General features: G+C 45.3%; 1 protein-coding gene across 2 annotated transcripts; it reads right to left on the bottom strand.

Moving 5' to 3' along the window:
• Window positions 1–1,036: 1,036 nt before the first annotated feature.
• On the bottom strand, window positions 1,037–20,275 carry PPP1R10 (protein phosphatase 1 regulatory subunit 10). 2 transcript variants are annotated; one of them, XM_040464800.1, is made up of 20 exons: window positions 20,150–20,275; window positions 19,405–19,927; window positions 13,112–13,229; window positions 12,339–12,425; window positions 12,049–12,184; window positions 10,770–10,821; window positions 7,980–8,057; window positions 7,668–7,841; window positions 7,345–7,450; window positions 7,120–7,232; window positions 5,665–5,765; window positions 5,261–5,408; window positions 5,025–5,183; window positions 4,677–4,923; window positions 4,429–4,492; window positions 4,134–4,328; window positions 3,900–3,975; window positions 3,533–3,646; window positions 2,575–3,375; window positions 1,037–2,295 (listed from the first exon to the last, which is right to left on the bottom strand). In XM_040464800.1, exons 3-20 carry the CDS (start codon window positions 13,216–13,218, stop codon window positions 2,186–2,188), a joined length of 2,868 nt encoding a protein of 955 aa, XP_040320734.1. In that variant the 5' UTR covers window positions 13,219–13,229; window positions 19,405–19,927; window positions 20,150–20,275; the 3' UTR covers window positions 1,037–2,185. The 2 variants fall into 2 exon arrangements, with proteins under 2 accessions (XP_040320734.1, XP_040320735.1); XM_040464801.1 differs by lacking the exons at window positions 19,405–19,927; window positions 20,150–20,275 and having other exon boundaries at window positions 12,401–12,425; window positions 13,112–13,192.
• Window positions 20,276–20,333: the final 58 nt, after the last annotated feature.

Below are 20,333 nucleotides of genomic sequence, written 5' to 3'. Positions count from 1 at the left end.
GTTGCATGCTGTACTGAGCCAGCCAGGTGCCCCAAAACGAGCTGCTTTCTCTGAAATCTCTATGCCCAACATGGGGCTCAAACTCATGACCTAGAGATCCAGAGCCACATGCTCTACTGACTGAGCCAGCTAGGTGCTCCTGAAGACCACTGTTCTTAACCCATGCCCCAATATCCCCACCTTCCTCCTCAAAATGCACTATAATTCTAATTTCCCATTTCAAAATTAGCAAAACTTCATATTTGTAGTAATCCTATGTTCTGATCTCTAAGACCTGTCTCCGCAAGAATCTTACTCCATCAACTAGGCCCTCAGTACTTGCCCTTAAGAATCCTGCATCATCAGGACACCTTGGTGGCTCAGTTGGGTGGGCATCTGACTTTGACTCAGGTCATGATCTCATAGCTCGAGTTCAACCCCCACATCAGGCTCTCCACTCTGGGCACAGGGCCTGCTTTGGATCCTCTGTCTCCCTCTCTCCCCTCAGCCCCTCCCCTGCTCATGCACTCTCTAAAAAAAAAAAAAAAAAAAAAAAAAAAAAAAAAAAAAAATCCAGCATCATCTAGCAGCAGTTAGTACAGCGACCTCTATTTTGCAAAGCCACTTCTTGGGGGAAGAGGAGCGTACATTTTCTGCTTTTCTTCACTTTCTCCACTGGAACTGCTCTTAATAGGAGCCACCAGCTTTTCCTCCTTTCACCCACCCTCACTTAAATTCCTTCCCTAAGTAACTCCACAGGCATGTTGAAGTGAATGTCCACCTACACCATCTGTAGCTCCAGCAATCTGTGAAAAGCTGTGTTCCCCTAGGTCCCAATGCTTACTCAAATAATGTTGACCCATGGGATTTACTCTGTACCTATGGGTGTTTGTTAAAAATATTCCTTAATTATTTCACTTAATACCAACACTGACCTCACAGAACAAATGTTAGCTCCTCAAGAACTGAAAACACATTCCACAAATGTTTGTCCTAATGTACCTAAAACAGCAGATAATGGCTGGGTTTTAAACAAAGAGCCCAAACACACTAAGGGTTAAATAAGCTGCTTCTCTTTCCACTGTTTATTATTAATGTACAAAATATACAAAACCAAAAGAAAAAAGAAAATACTCATCCCTCAAATCCATTGTGGCTCTAACCCAAGACCCTGCACAAAAGCCAACCAATCCACTGTTTTCACAGAAAACAACTGATGCCGAGACATGTGAAGGAGAGGGCTGGGGAAGGGCAAGTCAGCTTGTTGCACCCACCCAGGAAGGCACCTGGTGGGATTCAGAGGTGGCTGACAGGGCAAGGGAGCCAGAGGCCTCACACCAACAAGGTTCCAGGTGGGGGCAAAGAGTGCGCCAACTCCTGAAGGCAGTGCATGTAGTGTGACTGTCAGGCCCAGCGTGCTGGGCAAGTTGATGAAAAGCTGGTCTCACTGAAGTGTTTTACAGTTTCCAGAATGAGTTGTAGGCAAGGGTGGACCAACACCAGCAGCCTCACCTATACCAGCTAAAACTTCCACTGGATGCAGATGTGAATTGGCCATCACTGAACCTAACAGACCCATGATGCAGACTTGGGTGTTCACAGAAGGTTGCAAAGTCTTGAGAAAGGACTCAATGTAAAGCCTGTGTCAGGGCAGAAGTGGGGATGATATTTTCCAGAACTCAAATCCAGCCTAATTGAGCCCTCTCAGTGCAGTGGGATATATAATACCCCTTTTACCATCTCCCCACCCCCATGAGGAATAATGAACTTGGCTGGGATGATTTCATAAGTGCAGCTGATCCCATGTCAGTTCTGTGTGCATGTGGAGGACCCACAATAGGAGAGTAGAGGTGTTCTCCAGGATAACCAGCTTTAGGTTCTCAGGCATTAAGGGCAATACTGGAAAGGGATTTGGGGTTATAGGGCAAATCTCCTCAAAAAATGAAGCCAACTGGGTCTTCTCTTCAGCAGTCCAGGGTACAGAATGTATCCAGTCTCTCCTCCCCAGACTGGAGGAAAATATGTACATCAATACGCACCAGTGATCGAAAACCCCCAGAAACCCAAGCAGGTGGGAACTGAGGGGGCCGGCTCCTCATCAGCTGGGGAAAGGGGAAAAGTGGGCCTCACAGAAGCCATAACAGGGTAGAAGGAGCAAGGCTGCAGTCCACAGGGGTGTGTGTGGGTGGGGCAGAGGAGGTGGTCCCTAGGGCAGGGGGGGCCCATTGACACCCGGGTGGTAGAAGGCACAGTTGTTCTCATAGCGGCAGTTGCCCTTCATCATGAAATGTCGGCAAACAGGGCGGTTTGACATGTCTGTGGGAATGACAGTGGAATGGTTAGATAGAAAACGGCAGACAGAGGTCAATGCCACCCTCACCCCCACCCCAACCCCATCCACAGCATCCTGAAAACTTCTCTTTCAGGGAGACCTGGAATCTTATGGATTTTGGGGAAGGGCAAAGGGTAGGAACTGAATGCATGCTGAGAATGAGGTGATCTCATGTTTGGCCTAGCACACCTGGGGTACTAATGCTTCCCCAACAACTTGTATGGAACACCAAAAACCATATAGGGAGCAGGAACTATTCTCACCTCCTCCATGGCTGTGGCCTCCATCATGCCCTCGGTGGCCCCCTCCTCCATGGCCAGGGCCATCATGGCCACGGTGCTCATGAGGCGGTGGCCCTCGATGGTCATGGCCTCGGTGACCAGGGACATCATGAGGCCGGTGGCCATGGGGCCCTCCATGTCCAGGACCTTCATGGGGGCGATGTCCACTGCTTCCACCCATGCTCCCACCAGGGCCTTCATGGGGGCGATGTCCGCCACCAGCACCCATGCCTCCACCAGGGCCTTCATGAGGACGATGTCCACTGCCTCCGCCCATGCCACTGCCAGGGCCTTCATGGGGACGATGTCCACTGCCACTGCCCATGCCACCGCCAGGGCCTTCATGGGGACGATGTCCTCCACCTCCACCCATGCTACCACCAGGGCCTTCGTGGGGGCGATGCCCACCACCCATGACACTGCCAGGGCCTTCATGGGGACGATGGCCACTGCTGCTGCTCATGCCCCCACCAGGGCCTTCATGAGGACGATGCCCACCACCTCCAACCATGCCCCCACCAGGGCCCCCTCTTCCATTTGGGGGTCCTCCTCCAGAGCGACCTCCTCTGGCCCCTCGGAAGGGAGGAGGAGGAGGAGGTTCATTTCCTCCTCGGCCACCACGGCCTCTATGATACGGTCCAGGACCTGGTCCTGGACCCCCCCGCATTGGGCCACCCCGCATGGGGTCACCCGGGCCATCCCAGAAGGGATCACCCCCTCGTGGAGGGGGTGGGGGACCTAAGAGACGTGGACCCACTGGCCCACCGGGGCCTCCGTGAGGACCTGTTAGGGGAAAAAAAGAAACAGTAACAGTTACCTGTTACACTCAGTCTCTCCCAGCCTAAACTATCTATCTCCTCCCACCTTTTGGTCAACCTACACTATTACCATACCACAATCAAGCAGGTAAACCCATTCCAACCTCTCGTTTACCACCTACCTGGCATAGGTCCCCCAGGTCCAGGGGGGAAGTGCTGCATGGCCTTGGGGCCACCAGGGCCTCCTGGTGGGAAACCATTGGCTATTGGACCAGGGCCTAATAATCCATGTGGCACTATTAATTTAAAAAAAAAAAAAAAAAAAAAGAGAACAGTCAGCAAGAGGATTCTAGAAGAGTGGCATGACTTCCTACTCAGGTATGCCCCTCTGGCCCTCTCAGACCAACTTGGCAGAGCAATGCTCTATCCAGTCTTCCCCTCCCCATCTAGCAGCAATACCCCTGGCTCACCACTGTCTGTGAACCCTACTCCCCACACCCCAAAGTAGTCTTTCTCCCCCCAGGCCCCAGGGCTGGCCCTGGTGATTACCCAGCATCTGCTTGATCTTGTCTGAATAGTCTGGTTGCTTTAGCAGTTCCTCTGAGGGATGACTATTTGGGCTACCCTGTGAGGAGGCAAGGTGAATAGAGAGCAAGGTTAACAACTGGCAGAGAAAAGAGAGGCAGATGAGGGGGTAAGTGAGAAGATGAGTATTAGCGTAAAAAGACAAGCAGATTCCAGAGAAAGTGGAAATGAGGAAGGCGGAGGAAGGCGGACTCTTACCATGATGGAGGTGAGGATCTCTTGGACATTGATGCCCCCTCCTCCAGGACCCTGGGGGCTCTTTCCAGCACCCATGCTTCCCATGAGATTGGCCAGGACAGGAGGCAACTTGGAGCCACCTGCCCCATCAGGTGAGCCACCAGCTCCCCCGGGCTCCAGGGTCTCAATATATGGGGTCTCATCCATAGAACACTCCTGCAAGAACAGGAGAACAATTCCATTTGAAATGGAAATGAAATGTGAAAGACACATTAAAATCAATCACAGTCTCCATTGCCACATAGCATTCGCTCACCTCATCTAGGGGGATGAGCTTCGGGGGTACAGGATCATAGGGCTCAGGATCAGGCTCATGAGGACTATTAGGAATGTCACAGGTAATAAGGAAAAAAAAAGATAGTCAAATTATTTATTCAAGCTCTCACATTCCCTCCTAGCCTACACCCCCTTCTGAATTACCCCAGAGCGCATGTTCCCCTCAGCAGTCCAAGCACTTAATATGGATATGGTTCATGCCTAGAGCGTAAACCCTGTTCTGCTCACCTTTCCTTGTTCAGGAAGAGCTCCTGAAGGATTCCTTTCTCCCTCTCAGCCTGGATGTATCGCTCCTGGCTATTGCTTCCAGGGGTGACAAGAGGTGAGGGTAGAACCAGGGGTCGCGGGCACACCCAGGGAACCTTCTCCTCCATATTGTCATGGCTCAGACGACGGGCCGTCTCAAATGCATGTCGGTCTGACAGTATCTCTCGTTTAGCTGCCTCACCAAAGTCCTTGATCTTATTCACATTTACTATTGGCAAGGAGAAAAAAACAAGAGCAAAAGTAAGTACAACCACGTCCTTTTTAAACTCTCTGTACCCACCTACTACACAGGAATCTACACACGCTAACCTCGTTCAGTTTCATCCAGTTCAAAATAGAAATATTCTCTCAGTTTGCCCTCCTCAGGCCATGTCACAGTCTTCCTCTTCCTGCCTTTCCGGGTCAGCTGGCTAGGATCTCCAGGACTCTCCACTGGCTTTGCATCCAGTGCTCCTGGCTCTAAAGAAGCTGTAAGCAAAAGAGGTTTTAGACGCAGGCCCTTTCTTTCAGAAAACCCCCAAATCTGAACCAATTTCTAGACTTACCTGTATCCATGAGCTCTGGGACTTCAACAGGGGGAACGGGGGTTCCTGGGCGGTCTGTGTCCATAGGCTCACAAGGAGGTGCTGGTTCTGGGGAAGAAGGCTTGGCTGTGCTTGGTTCTGTGCTCGTTTTCCCTTCAAATGGGCTTGGCTATAATGAAAGAAAAAGTTAATGAGCTGATAAGGAAGCCAAAGTTAAGGTAAGGCAATTAGTCCGTGGTCCTAGACAGAATCTCCCGTGAGTTCCTATAAAGGAAGACTTGGTCTCTCACATTGCCAACCTCCCACCTGCACCCCAGCCTACATCTTGTTGTCCTCCCTAACCACCCCTACCTGCTAAACCCTTCCCTTCCTTCTACTTTACTTTTGACATCCTGTCACTGACACCTACTGCCCAGGGCTCATACCTTGGCAGCTGTAGGTGACAACACCTTCTTCTTCTTCTTAATTTTGATGCCTGGAACAGGGGCTGAATTGAGCGCATCCAGAAAGCCCAGGCCCTCCATAGCTATAAAAGGAAAAAGCATAATATGGAATCGTTAGACCTCTTTCACACTTCTATTCCTATACACAAATCTGGGCAGAAAATGGGCCAATGGAGACCCTGCTCCAACTTAGGACATCATAAGGGCTGCCTACATGACTCCGTCGTTTAAGAGTCCCACTTTGGCTCAGGTTCAGGCCCCACACTGGGCTCTGTGCTGACCTGCTTGGGATTCTCTTCCCCTTTCTCTCTGCCCCTTCCCCATGCATGCACTCTCTCTCTCAAAATAAACTTTCATGGAGTTGTTTTTTTTTTTTTATGTTTATTTATTTTTGAGAAAGAGAGACAGAACGTGAGCAGAGGAGGGGCAGAGAGACAGGGAGACACAGAATCTGAAGCAGGCTCCAGACTCCGAGCTGTCAGCACAGAGCCTGACACGGGCCTCGAGCTCACGTGACCTGAGCTTCGATCATGACCTGAGTCAAAGTCAGATATTTAAATCAACTAAACCACCCAGGCGCCCCTCAAAATAAACTTTTAAAAAATAATAGTAGTAATGAAAAAAAAAGAAAAGGATTAAAAACAAAACAAACAAGAAAACTTAGGACATAATAAGTTCAAGATGCCAGGAAGCATATGCTGGATTCATATAAGAAATGCTTGTTAGGGGCCCCTGGGTGGCGCAGTCGGTTAAGCATCCGACTTCAGCCAGGTCACGATCTCGCGGTCCCTGAGTTCGAGCCCCGCGTCGGGCTCTGGGCTGATGGCTCAGAGCCTGGAGCCTGTTTCCGATTCTGTGTCTCCCTCTCTCTCTGCCCCTCGCCCGTTCATGCTCTCTCTCTGTCCCAAAAATAAATAAACGTTGAAAAAAAAAAAAGTTATAGAAATGCTTGTTATTCTTACTAAAAAATTTTTTTATTTTTATAAAATTTATGAAAAATTTATTAAAAAATTTTATTTTTATCTTACATAATCTCTATACCCAATGTAGGCTCAAACTCATGACCTGGAGATCAAGAATTGCATGCTCCTCCAACTGAGCCAGCTGGGCACCCCTATTCTTTCTTTCTTTTAAAGGCAAACAATTTGTAGCTTTAAGTATGAATTAGAGCTCAGATAACTGAAGAAGCCAGCCCCCAGTGACATGACAGAATATCCTGCAGCTGGGAGTGCTCCTAACCAGTCACATACCTCCCAATACCATCTCTAAAAGTAACCCTAAGTAATCCTACGAAAGGGGAGCTCCAGAAGTGCAAAAATTAAGACACACACACACTTAAGACATGAAGAAATCAACCCCCTACCTACCCCCCAACAATCATTCCCATGAAAAGAGTTTGTTCCCAATTCCACGTATATTCCTTCACTTTAGACTCACGCTGTGGTGGGATGATCTTCACTTTGATCTCTTTGGTGGCATTGGGTGTGGTGTTCAGTGGCTTGTATTTCTTCTCTGCAGGGGGGGCAGCATCTCCTGGAGCAACTGTGGTGCTGTCAGAAGAGGAATGGTCAACAACATCTCTGATTCACCCTGACTTGCCCCTTCTTTCTCCCTCGTGTCCACAGACATAACCCACGCAGAAACCCAGGATGTAGTCCATACCTCTGACGCTTGAGGGGGATGGGTTTAAGGTTGTACTTGTCAGAAACCACCACTGCACTGGCATTCTTCTTCACAGGCACCAAAGATGGGGTCTCCAGCTCTAGCCCTGGCGGAAGGAAAAAACATGATATTGGGGTTGAACTCACCCCCATTCTCTTAACTCTTCTTCCCTGGTCCAACCCCAAATCTTCATCCAGCCCAAGCTTCATCCACTAGTTTTCCCTCTTCCATGTGTGTGCCGTTTCATAAATCGGCTATTCCACCACAAGACCCTAGGTATGCATATGCCCACAGACTGTCCCAAGACTGGTCAACAGCCCTACCAGTGGAACGGAACTTGGCATGACTGGGTGCTGTGGTTCGGAGAGACTTGGGCTTCTCCTTCTTCTTCTCTGGGGCCTCCTCAGCCCGGGTCTCAGCCTTCACCTCAGTCAAGGGTCGCTCAGGAGGGGTGGTTCGACTCTTCCCCTCTTCTTTACGTTTTTTTTTATCTTTCTCTGTTGTTAAAAAACAAAGCAGAAAAGGATTTTACTTAAAGAGAAAGACTCTCAGAGATGAAGCAGGCTAATGGTACTGAAAGCCATGTCCCAGTGGGAAAGAAATAAATACAAGGGATAAAAGACTAAGGAGCTTACCAGCAGGCTGGGTACTGCTCTGGGAGCGGATGACAGCCATCCAGTCACTGACAAGGACTGAAGCCAATTTCCGGAGCTCTGCAGGTGAGAGTAAGGAGAAATGCCTAAGTAATTAAAAATATTACTCTTCCAATAACAGAAAACAGAGATGTTTAAAGATATACTGTGAAAACCTGTGTAACAAAAAAAGTAACTCAGAGTTTTAAGAAAAACATGGGATAGGCTGAAAAACCAAACTCTTTAAAATGGAAAGATGAATCATATAGCAGTCTTCTATTCCAATTCAACACTGGGAGGGGAGGCGGGGCGGAGGTGGGGAAGAGAGAGAATAAACATCAATTACACATAGAATACATTATAAAAACTACATCCGTTGTTTTATGTATACTTCATGTGGTTGTTATATTCCAAAGATTTTTAAACCTCCTTCACAAAGTGAGAAAGAGAAAGCTAGAAAACCAGAATGAAGCCAGTGCCAATGCTCTTCCCCTAACCAGTATTAGTTTGTGTTGTGACTAAAGACAAAGTTCAAAGGAGGCAGATTTAGATCTTTTTTTTTTTTTAAGTTTGAGAGAGAGCAAGCATGAGCAAGGGAGGGGCAGAAAGGAGAGAGAGAGTATGAGAATACCAAACAAGCTCCATGCTGCCAGCACAGAGCTGGACTTGGGACTGGAACCCAGGAACCGTGAGATCATGACTTGAGCCGAAACCAAGAGTCTGACCCAGGTGGCTCAGCTGGTTAAGCATCCAACTCTTGGTTTCAGCTCAGGTCATGATCTCACAGTTCATGAGATCAGGCCCCTTATCAGGCTCCATGCTCAGAACACTGCGCCTGCTTGGCATTCTTTCTCTTCCTCTCTCTCTGCCCCTCCCCCCCTCAAAAATAAATAAACTTTATTTTTTTTTCAACGTTTATTTATTTATTTATCTTGGGGGGGGGGGGACAGAGAGAGACAGAGCATGAACGGGGGAGGGGCAGAGAGAGAGGGAGACACAGAATCGGAAACAGGCTCCAGGCTCTGAGCCATCAGCCCAGAGCCTGACGCGGGGCTCGAACTCACGGACCGCGAGATCGTGACCTGGCTGAAGTCGGACGCTTAACCGACTGCGCCACCCAGGCGCCCCTAAAAAATAAATAAACTTTAAAAAATCCTTTCCAGCTCTTGGCTTTTGTACTTGGCAAATAACGTATCTATGGCACCCCTCCTCTTACCAACACTTTCACTTACAGACTCACTTAATGAGATTGTTTAAAACACTAAAACCTAACTTTTCAAATATTCACAAAACCAGCAATTTCTATACTTAAGGCAACATGAACCCCAAGGCATCCCCAATGGAGGGATATTATAAACCTTTTTGGACCAAATGAAATTATGGTCTACTGAAACTTTACAGTCTATAAGGAATATATAAATTACAGTATCCAAAGAAATTATACAAGAATTACACCTATATTCAAAAGTGGCAGCATACAATTGAGCCAACTAGAAAACAGGGAACAATATACCTGACAATGAAGAAACAAGAGATGGGCAATGATTTAAAAGGATCTTTTGTAATGTATTTTTACATTACAAATTATTATTAAAGATAGTTGTGATATCACAAATCAGAAGTGCTCAGTATTTAAAGGGCTTAAAAACCAAGAATTAATACAGCTAAAAGAATAGAAAGCTAGAAAAGGTCTTTCACTGAAACAATTCTGTGAGTTAAACCCTTTATCTTTGTACATTTTCTGTGTTTTCCTCTATAGCTAAAGGAACTTCAGATAGGCTTACCCAGGTCTACATGCTCCTTCCACACCCAAACCACCAAAGCCTCTTTTCAAAAGGACCTAGCACACCATTCCCTTCAGCCAAAAGAGCAAGCCTGTATTCTGATCAGGGGATTAGCTCTGCTAGAATACTGCTCACTTGTGGGATACTGGTGTCTTGTGCTTGTGGTTTGTACCCTGGGTATAACCCCCTTTTTTTTTTCCACTAAAGAAAAGGCTGTAACTTTCTGGAGCCAGGCTCTGTCTTCAAGCCAGAACTGTATGGCCCTTGCCAAGGAGTCCACAACGCTTTTCGACTCTGTTGCCACCAAAGCTATAATCTATCTACTCCAGCAGTCAGGATTCTGTCCGTGCCCTAAAGGAAGGTGTTTACTGGTAGAAATAGTGTATCTGTTGTTAAGAAAATACACACTGCGGGGCGCCTGGGTGGCGCAGTCGGTTAAGCGTCCGACTTCAGCCAGGTCACGATCTCGCGGTCCGTGAGTTCGAGCCCCGCGTCAGGCTCTGGGCTGATGGCTCAGAGCCTGGAGCCTGTTTCCGATTCTGTGTCTCCCTCTCTCTCTGCCCCTCCCCCGTTCATGCTCTGTCTCTGTCCCAAAAATAAATAAACGTTGGAAAAAAAAAATTAAAAAAAAAAGAAAATACACACTGAAAGTCTCAGAATATGCTTTATATTTAGAAAAACAGAGTGATGATGACACTCTCTAGGATGATGCTATTTTCCCCAAAGAATTTTAAGTGTATACCTTTTACACCAAGAGATACTAAGAATCAGCTTCTAAAGTACAGTGTCTTGTTTTACATTCAACAGTAGAGAAATGGACAAATCCCATTCAGAGTTGAGAACAGGAAAAGAGGACAGGTTAGAGAAGCTCAATTTTTAAAAGAAAGAGAAAAGCAAGGTGAGGTAACAAGGAGTGACAGGACAGTTCAAGGATGGAAGTGAGACATGGCATTAACTAAGTAGAAGTAATGAGGAAGGGCTGTGACAGAAAGTAAGGACTGGCCCCTACCTTCATCCTCACTTGACTTGCTCAGTTGCTTCACCAGTTTGGCCGTGTTGTTCTATGAGAGATGGGGAGAAAAGTTAAGTGCCAGGAGGAAAATAAGTCCTCTCAGTTAACAACTGCACAAACTCACCCACAGTTTCTTTTATTCTTTTTTAGATTTTATTTTTAAGTATTTTTAAGTATTGGGTATTTTTAAATACCCAATGTGGGTGGGGCTTGGGCTTGAACCCGAAACTCCAAGATCAAGAGTGACACACTCTTCCGACTGAGCCAGACAGGTGCTCCAGCCACAATTTCTTTTTTTTTCCTTAAGTTTATTTATTTTGAAACAGACAGCATGAGTTGGGGAGGGGCAGAGAGACAGAGGACAGAGAGAGAATCCCAAGCATGCTTGCTGTTGCGGGGCTTGAACCCATGAAGGCGTGAGATCATGACCTGAGCTGAAACCAAGAGTAAGAGGCTTAACAGTCAGCACAAAGCCCGATGTGGGGCTTGAACTCACCAACTGTGAGATCATGACCTGAGCTGAAACCATGAGTTAGACACTTTAACTGACTGAGCCGCCCAGGCACCCCTTTGTAGACATATTCATACTTAACCCTGAAAACAACCTACAGTAGGGGTGCCTGGGCGGCTCAGTTGGTTAAGCAACCGATTCTTGGTTTCGGCTCAGTTCATGATCTTGTGGTTTCAGGAGTTCAAGCCCCACACTGGGCTCTGCCCTAGCAGCACGGAGACTGCTCTATCCCCCTCTCTCTGTTCCTTCCCCACTTGCACTATCTCTCTCTCAAATAAATAAAACCTAAAAAAAAAAACGTGGCACGTCACTTAAAAAAAACAAAACCCCAGTAATGGATGAGAAAACTAAGGCTCAAATATATGAAGTGCCCCAACCACACATCTATTAAATTTAGTTTTCTGATACTAAATTCCTATTTTTTCTTTTTCAATTTTTTTTTTTTTTAACATTTATTTATTTTTGACAGAGCATGAGCAGGGGAGGGGTAGAGAGAGAGGGAGATATGGAATCCAAAGCAGGCTCCAGGCTCTGAGCTGTCAGCACAGAGCCTGACGCGGGGCTTGAACCCACGAACCTTGAGATCATGACCTGAGTTGAAGTCGGGACACTTAACTGAGTCACCCAGGTACCCCAAATTCCTATTTTTTTCTACCACTCTCCTTCACAGGCCCAAGACTGCAACGCTATCAGTGCTACTGTGGGTATTTTATCTGTTAGGCTAATGCAAAAAGGAAGCACTAGGGTTGTAAAGACTTAAGGTACCTGCTTGAGGTGGTCCACAGTGAGTGGTAGGTGCTGCAGGGTCAGCAGAATTTGCTGCAAGAGGGGAATGTTGTTGGTTGTCTTTGAATAGGTCAGCCAATTGTTAAGAAGCTTGTAGCCACCAACATCAATAAACCTGTAGGCAGGTAGAAGAATCTGTAATGACCTTCCTAGGTTTTGGAGTGCCACATCCCACACTCTTACTCCCCCATCAATAATCTAGAAACCCAGGCCTCACCTCCCCCACTTTCTAACATCTTCCCATCTCAGCCGCCCAGCTCCCCACTTACTTGACCAATATTTCTGGTGACTGGGTCTGCAGGAGAATGTTCAAGTAAGTGCATCGACTCACCATCTTTCGTGCTTCCTTCATAAGACTGTAGGAGGGAAATTAAGGTTAGACATGGAGCAGCTAGAATGCCTCTTCTTTCAGCAGAAGCATCTCTAACTGTGGGAGTGCGTTAATAATCCTAATGACTTGGGACTTTGCTACAGGGTAGGAGGGTCACACAAGCCTCTTGGAGGATGATATGGATCCGGAGTGAAATGGAAACCTATGAGACGATGGAAGACAATTCAGGAGACACTGAAGTCTCTGATCCAGGGAGGTGAGCATCACTGCTTCTAACACAGGACACACATGATTCTGCTTCCTGGTCAAGAAACCTAGCACTAACAGCCATCCGTTCATAGTCTGTTCAGGACTGGTTTAGTTCTTTCCCTTCCACTGGGGAACTGGAAGGTTCCTGAGGGAAAATAACAATTTGGGTATAAGGAATGTGACCTAAAACAGAACCAAAAATTCTGCTCCCCTGCTCCCTTCCTTCCAAAGTGTGACTCCCTCAAGACTGTGGATATCCAAATATTCAAATTCCATTATGGCCAGGAACCAAGGGATCACTTTTTCCTATCGCTTACTCTAAAATTATTGGATTCCAATCATATTCCCACTGACTCTCCCTTTCCCCTCCAAGAACACTCATTCCTGTCTACCTTACTTAAGGTTATATTACAACATCCAATATCTTCTACTCACAATGAATCCAAAGATAGGCAGACTCACCTGAAGATCTTGGAAATGCCATCCACACTCTTGACTTCCCCATCTCGGTTAAGGAAGCTATCCAGGCCCTTGAGAAGCTCTTTGGGATCTATGGGACCCGAACCCATGATCGAGGTTTCTAAGACAAGGACAAAGCAAACCCACAGAATAAGTGGGTGGCAAGGACAGTCCCACTATGCCCTCTAATAACTTCCATTTCTATATGTGACAAAATTCTGTGACTAATTATTCAATCTATATTCAACTACTCTCACCATTTTCTAGATATGAAAAAATCAACACAGACCATCACACCACTGAGAAAAAAAAGCCCTGGCAAGTTAAGCATGGTACTAATACAGGACTGAATGGGAAGACAATGGACTGGGCAGTACACCTTTCTCTCTTCCTCCCAGTTACATCCTTTGTAGATAGCTAACTTCACTAAATTGTATTAGGGCTAAAAAACAAGTGCCTGTAACAAAACACTCAACACTCCAAGGCATTTTTGCTTAGTTAGTTCCTGTTTCTACTTAGCAGCTGATAAATTTGGCCTGAAAAAAACCTGTAGTTTGATAAGAACTGGGCAAATCTTGGACAGGGCTAAGTGTCTTCTAAGATTAGTCGGTTCCTTTTTATCTTAGTCTTATTTAGCCATAATCACCTCAAGTGGTAGGATGAGCTCTGCTTGCATCAGGAGAAAATCAGCTAAAATGGCAGGTGATATAAAACTTGATAACAGAACCTTTCCCTCAAGAGAGTTGAGGGGAGCTCCCAGAAATGGAGACAAATGGACATAAAAGATATCAAGCTGGCACTCCTCAGTCTTGAATAGAACTGTCATTCATTAACCAAATACTGTACATGTTTTTATTGTTTTAAAGTCAAGAGAAAGACTGCTTTGTGATTTCAAAAGCAAAGACACAAATCTGAGCACTACTCCTCTCCAAAATCACACCACCATCCAAGATCTTCAAGAAAGGCCTGAAATTAGAAACCACAGAGGCAAAAAGAATGGAGTAGAGCTAGAAGCTGGAAAAATGCCATTAAATTCTTAAGTAGCTACTTTAGACCAGGTTAGAAAAGCAGCTCAGTAAAAGCTAAACTCTGTTATGGGATGAAGTGTGAAGCAATTTCTAGGCCAGAACCCAAGATAATCTTGCATCAATGTGGCTGATTGGGATTTTTATCCGCAATACCTCTAAATATCAACTTCTGAGAACCAAAAAAGAAAGCCACCTCAGTAATACTTGCATTTGGAATATAAGGTTAACATTGGGTAGAAAGGAGGCAAGAACAACTTCTTGCCTCCTGCTTCTAGTACAGATAACAGAATCTCAGTAGAAGGGTGGGAAAATCAGTGTTTTACAACAATGACTGAACTTTGTGCAGGAAAGAGAACAAGTTTCTTATAAAATAACATAAATTCGTTCTATATGTTCTCAGACAAATCAAAAAGCATAACAATCTCAACCTTTTAGTCCTCTCAACAAAAAGGCCAACAAATTTCTAAATAGATAGGTCCTAACAACCTAAGGAAGAAGCAGCAGAAGCAGGGAAGAGGCTGGTTCTTGAGATCATAACCTGTGGGCTGAATAGAGAGGAAATAAGGTAAGAAATTCCGAGAGGTGAGCAACTCTGGGTTAACTGTGCTGTTGTTGTTGCTGCCCTGGAACCTCCACAAAGACAGGTAGAACCTGAGGTCAGAGAAAAAAACACTGAAGTCGAATACTGGATAAGATTAGAAGCCCATAAGCCAAATCCACTGAAATGTGATGATTCTTAGAGGCAGACATGGAGATAAAGGCATTTTTTCCCATGTAGTAAGACACCATATAGTGATCCATAGACACTACTATACCAAGAGATACACAGACACAATGGGATATATAAACCGACTTCCCATTTGTTGGGGACCAAAAAAGCAATGAGTGAATCCAAAGTAATACATATCATCAACCAAAATATACACAATTTGACAAAAGCCTTCAATTAAGTAACACTTTAAACCAGTGCTACCTACCCCCCACACCCCTTCCAGCCAAATACAGCTGATCCCAATGATTCAAACCAAGAGTAGGATATACATCACCTTGGAGAACTACCTTTGGCATATCCAAGTCCAAGCTAAATGAACAGGACTGCTCCCCCTACTTCCTTCAGAAACAAAAAAGTGTCACCTGAGCTCAAATGTTCCTTCACTTAAGAGGGTGAGAGAGAAGAGAATAACCATCCCCAGGAAAGAGGCCAATGAGTGCAAAGCTAAATTCTGTCCAGTGCCTTCTGCTGGAAATGGGAACCAGGGACAACTTTTTCATTCCCATTCATAAAAAGCAAGAATAATCAGGGGAAGCTAGAAGGCAAAGCAGATATATTAAATATTAGGTTTCCACCATTGTTATTCTTATTTATAATTTGGAAGTATAATTAACAAAAACTAAGTTTTGTCTCCTAAGTGCCAATTGTGAGAAAATGTAAATGGGTTTTCTCATGGTTTTCCTATAGGCAAATTAGTTTTCACTAAAATTAAGGACTCCAAATGTCTTACAACCAAATTTCCTTACTTCAAAGTCAGTACATTCTGAAAGAAGCTACAAGGCACACAAGTGGAAAGAAATGAAGAGCCTAAATTCCTGGCACAGGCCTACAGTGGAAAAGGCAAAGGAGTTGAACAGGGAAGGAGGGGCAATAACTAAGTGTCAACATTACCTAGCCATATCTGGAGCTTGGAATGAATGCTTGAGGAAGCTTTTTGGAACCAAAAATAATCTAGGGCATGACATGTTAATTTCCTCCAAGATAGAACATAGAGTAAGAAGGGGCGGGGAGAGGGAAATAACCCCAGCCTTATCTCCACCTTCTCCTAAGCTGTGCATTCCTTCTTATGGAGGATATTTGCAAGCAGAGATGAGCACTACTGACACAAGGCACTGGGAAATTTTCTACCTTTCTTACCAGAAACTTAAAAAGTCCTTAAGTGACACCAACTCCTGCCTCTGAAATGAGTTTTCCTTGAGGGTTACTCAGTTAACAAGGTGAAAAATATCTAGCTTGGCGAAAATTATCCCATACCCATCACCAAGAAAAAAGAACTTAATTGGTTCAGGACAAAAACCCTATGCAAATCAGAGCCCTTCTAAAGACAATCACAACACTCATAACAAGGAAGGAGTCTGAGTTTACCTTGACTTAGAGAAGTCTTAGCACTTCTGGAAATGAAAATGTTTTGTACCTGACCTCTTACACTCCCCCCACCCTTCCTTTCCTTGGTGTTTGAGGTATTTCCTAATAGGACTCAGTGAACTGAATTAGGTCTCTTGGGTGATGTACAAGGTCTTACCTCTCCTAAGCATAAGCCCCTACCCCTTAAACTTCTTTTGAAAACCTGATACAGTGATCTCCCAGAAACCTTATTTGCCTTTCAGTAAGGATGTAAAATCACCCCCCACCTGCCAGCAAAGTATCCCAGAAAATAACTCTGGCCACAAACTACAAGGATCAGGTTCTCCAAGGTTCTCTGGATGGATGTGGTTTCCCTATCTCCCATGTTAAGGAAGATCTTCTTTATTAATCCCCTGTTCACTAGAGATCAGGAACCCCAATGGGTAGAATGTTCAGCTCCCAAGGAAGGTATGCTGCAGAGGCACATGGCAAACTGCTTAAAAGATAAAAAACTTGTGGTCAATAGACATGTGGAAGAGTCCCTCCCACCCAATTGGAGAATCAGTACCCAACAGAAAATTAGCCCTGAAGTCTCACCAAGTCACCACAGGACAGCTGTTCAAAAGGGCTTTCCAATTTTGCCTAGAAACTCCACGCTTCAAGGCAGGACTTTAAAAAATGAAAAGTATATGGAGAGTTGGACAAAGATTTGACTGAAAAAGTTGGAGGAAGATAGATAAGGGACAGGATACCCAATACCACCCTCAGATAGGGCATGGCTTTGAACATGCACCAACTGCTAAAGCACTGCACAAGTTGAAAAATGAAGACATTATTTTCCCATTAATGTTTTTAAGGAATTTCTTTCTAAAGGGAAGGAAAAAGAAATTCAAAAAGGGTGGCTCTTTGGAAAAAAGAAATGAAGGTTGTGAAATGTAATACCAGAAAGGTTTTGCTTACCAGACACCGTAGCTTGCATCCCCCTGCCTTGAGTTTACAACTGCCGCTTCCTTTCCTATTCACTTCTCATCCTAGTACCAATGTACAGGAGCTAAGCAACTGGAGAACGTGACACAGCACTGAACACAAAGAGTTTATCCCCAAACCCAGAGGTGGGATAAGGAAATAAGGGTGATTTAAAAGAAGTCCTCAGGTACCCACCCTCCCCCGTCTCATTATACAAAGCGACCAAATGCAGGCCCAAGGACTGGTTCCTGGACAGAAAGGGCACATTTCAGTATTAGGCCCCACTTGTCTATTCAAGTCACTTCCACAAGTTCTCCTTTCCCCAGTATCCCCCACACCACACCTACATACATACATGCACACAGCTCACACACAGCTCACACACACACACACACACACACACACACACACACACACACACACACCACCAGAAGGCTCCCAGTCTTAAAGTATAGTTGGTTTGACTGGTTTTCCACCCCTGGCAACTGAAGCGGGGAAAATTTCCAAGCTGTTGTGATGAGTGAAGGAAGATGAAAATAAAAGCAACAGGCTTTGATTGTTAAATATAAAAACTAGAGCTGCCCAGGAGATGGACAACTTCAAGACCTAATCCCTATAAGTTTTTCCCTCTTAAGAATATAAAAGATACTCTAAAGAAAATACAGAAAATGTCTTTTCCTGTCTAGCAGCAGCGTGCACAGGGAGTCCAGAAAGCATCTGCTCAGGGGTGGAGTTTCAAGAGGGTGGAGAGGAAGAAAGCTGATTACATCACCTTTCCATGCTGCTCCTCCCCCTTGACCAAGTTTCTAGGGCGGCCCTAAGCTCTGGATGGCAAAAGGGGGAGAAAAAAACAACAAAGAAGCAGGGACGACGCCATTTTGTAATGGAGAAGAGGAAAACTTAAAAAAGCTATCCCGGCTCTGCCGGCAGCTAGTTACATTAGAAAACAACCCTTCTCAGTAAAATACCCCAAACCAGCCACCCACCCTGAATGGTCTTTAACCTAATTTGAGTAAAAGAGTTGTGAAAATAAAACCAATTAAAATATTTAAAAGAACATTTTTCTGTGGGGAAGAATTGAATTTGCAATTGAGGTTCAACCTGCTACCATCGACCACCCCCATCCTCCCTATAAAGGGAAAGGGGGAGGACTTGGACCCCTCTCAACAAATAGGGTTGAGGTGGGAGGACAGGAGAAAAATGGGCCAAGACACAACCTGCAACACCGCTTTGAAGACAAAAGGACAAGGAAAGTCGCCATATTGAAGCAGGGAAGAAAAAAATTCCTTTTAACGACACAAATCTTTTAGAAAGCTAGCATTCAATTGCACTAAATGGCTTTTAAAATTATACTCCTGAATTCCACATTTCCCAACCTTTCCACCCCCTATTAGACTGTATTCCCACCCACCAAAACGTATCAAGTTAAAATGTTAATCACTTTTTTCCTCTTAAATAACCTGCGCAACCTGCAACAATTAAAAACATTCTTTACCTCCCCATTATCTTGTATGTACTGGCACTAAGATTATATTTTTGTACTGAATTAAGTGTCTTGCAATCTTTATTCCTAGATTGCCACCTATTTTAACCACACAAATATATCCCAAGCAAATTACATTAAAATTGAGAGGATTTAACAATCATTTAAAGTCATAGCCAGCTATTATTTCTCTGCCCATCTCCTTACCCTGCAATCTTTATGTACAGATTGCTTATTAATCTGGCAAATTGAAAGGCGCCCTGCTTGTCTCACACACAAAGAAGTGGGACTTCTGGGCCACAAGATCCACCATCTTTTGTATGTGAGCTCATTAACCCTTTTGAAGACTGCTAACAAGAGGAAGTTAACCATTCCTCCTTATAAAAAGCAAACACTTATGGCTTTGGCAGTCTGGAAATTGGCTGGATTATCAAGGGTTAACCATCAAAATCCTCACTTGCTGGCCCTCCCTCCACCCTTTCCTTGCCTGCAGCAGGGCAGGAAGGTAGGTGGCAGGGGAGAGAGAACAAGACTGTTTAGACCAAAGGCCCTTTTTTAATGGAGATTAAGTGACCGGCTTGGTCCTTCTCCAGTTCTCTATTTTGTTCTATTGTCTCATTTCTTCCTCTCATTATTTTTGGTTTCACAACGGGAAACGTTGATTTCTTGTTGCAAGGCTGGTTTTGGAAAATTCGACACTTACTATCCAATTTTTTTGCGACGTCAGCACCTCGGGCTCAGGGGGGGAGGGGGCTCAAATTTTGGAGAAAAAAAATAAAACAACCAACCAAGACCCAAAACTCAATTATTTGGGGGGCCTCATTGGATCAAAAAGTCTCTTAAAAAAACGAAGGCCAACTCAGTATTCATTTTCCCCCCACCCAACTCCATTTAGGGAGGGGGGATCGTAGAAAAAAAGTTCTGAGTGGATTCAAAAAAGTAAACGCTGGATGAGTGAATTTGGGTGGGTTTGGGAAGGGTGGGTGGTTGATTATTTTTGAAGTTATGTGGTGACGGTCCTTCGGCCACAGATTTCAAGTCCCATGCAGCGTGGGCTGGTGGGGTGGGCAAGATAGGTGGGAAGGGGCAGAAGACACAAGTGGTTGGGCTGGTGGCTGCGGTTTTCCCTTTCCCCCCTCTCTCAGGATCCTTTCAAGGGCTTAGATGTTGCTGCGGCTTGTTTTTTTCCTCGTGGCCGGCCTGTCTTTCTCCGAGAAAATTCAAACCTAGGATAAAAGGAACACAAGGGAGAAAGATGTAATCAATACGGGCTGCTTTAAACACCCAAAATACCATATCTGTTGTCTCCAATCACATCCAGGTCCCATCCCGAACACAGCCGCCTTTTATAAGCCATGATCCTCCACAGAACCCATCCCTAACCCCCTCCTCAGTCCGACGAAATCAACAAAACTTAACCCTCCAACCGACAAAACACCCAAACTTACCTCTAAACGAACCCCAGAATGGCGGCTGCCTGCTCGGGCGGAGTCTTTTATACCCGGACGCCGCCCAACGCGCCCAAACATGCTAGGGAAACGCCCTTGTCGCGAGACATTGTGCGCGAGGCATGAATTCATTGGCCAACCCGAAAGACAACTCGCTAGCTGATTGGCTATCCTTCCTTCACCT

The sequence above is a fragment of the Herpailurus yagouaroundi genome, unplaced genomic scaffold, assembly GCF_014898765.1.
Source record: "Herpailurus yagouaroundi ecotype Mexico unplaced genomic scaffold, PumYag 511, whole genome shotgun sequence".
Lineage (NCBI taxonomy): Eukaryota > Metazoa > Chordata > Mammalia > Carnivora > Felidae > Herpailurus > Herpailurus yagouaroundi.
Note: the sequence above shows the minus strand (reverse complement) of the source record. Positions and strands in the feature narration are given on the sequence as shown.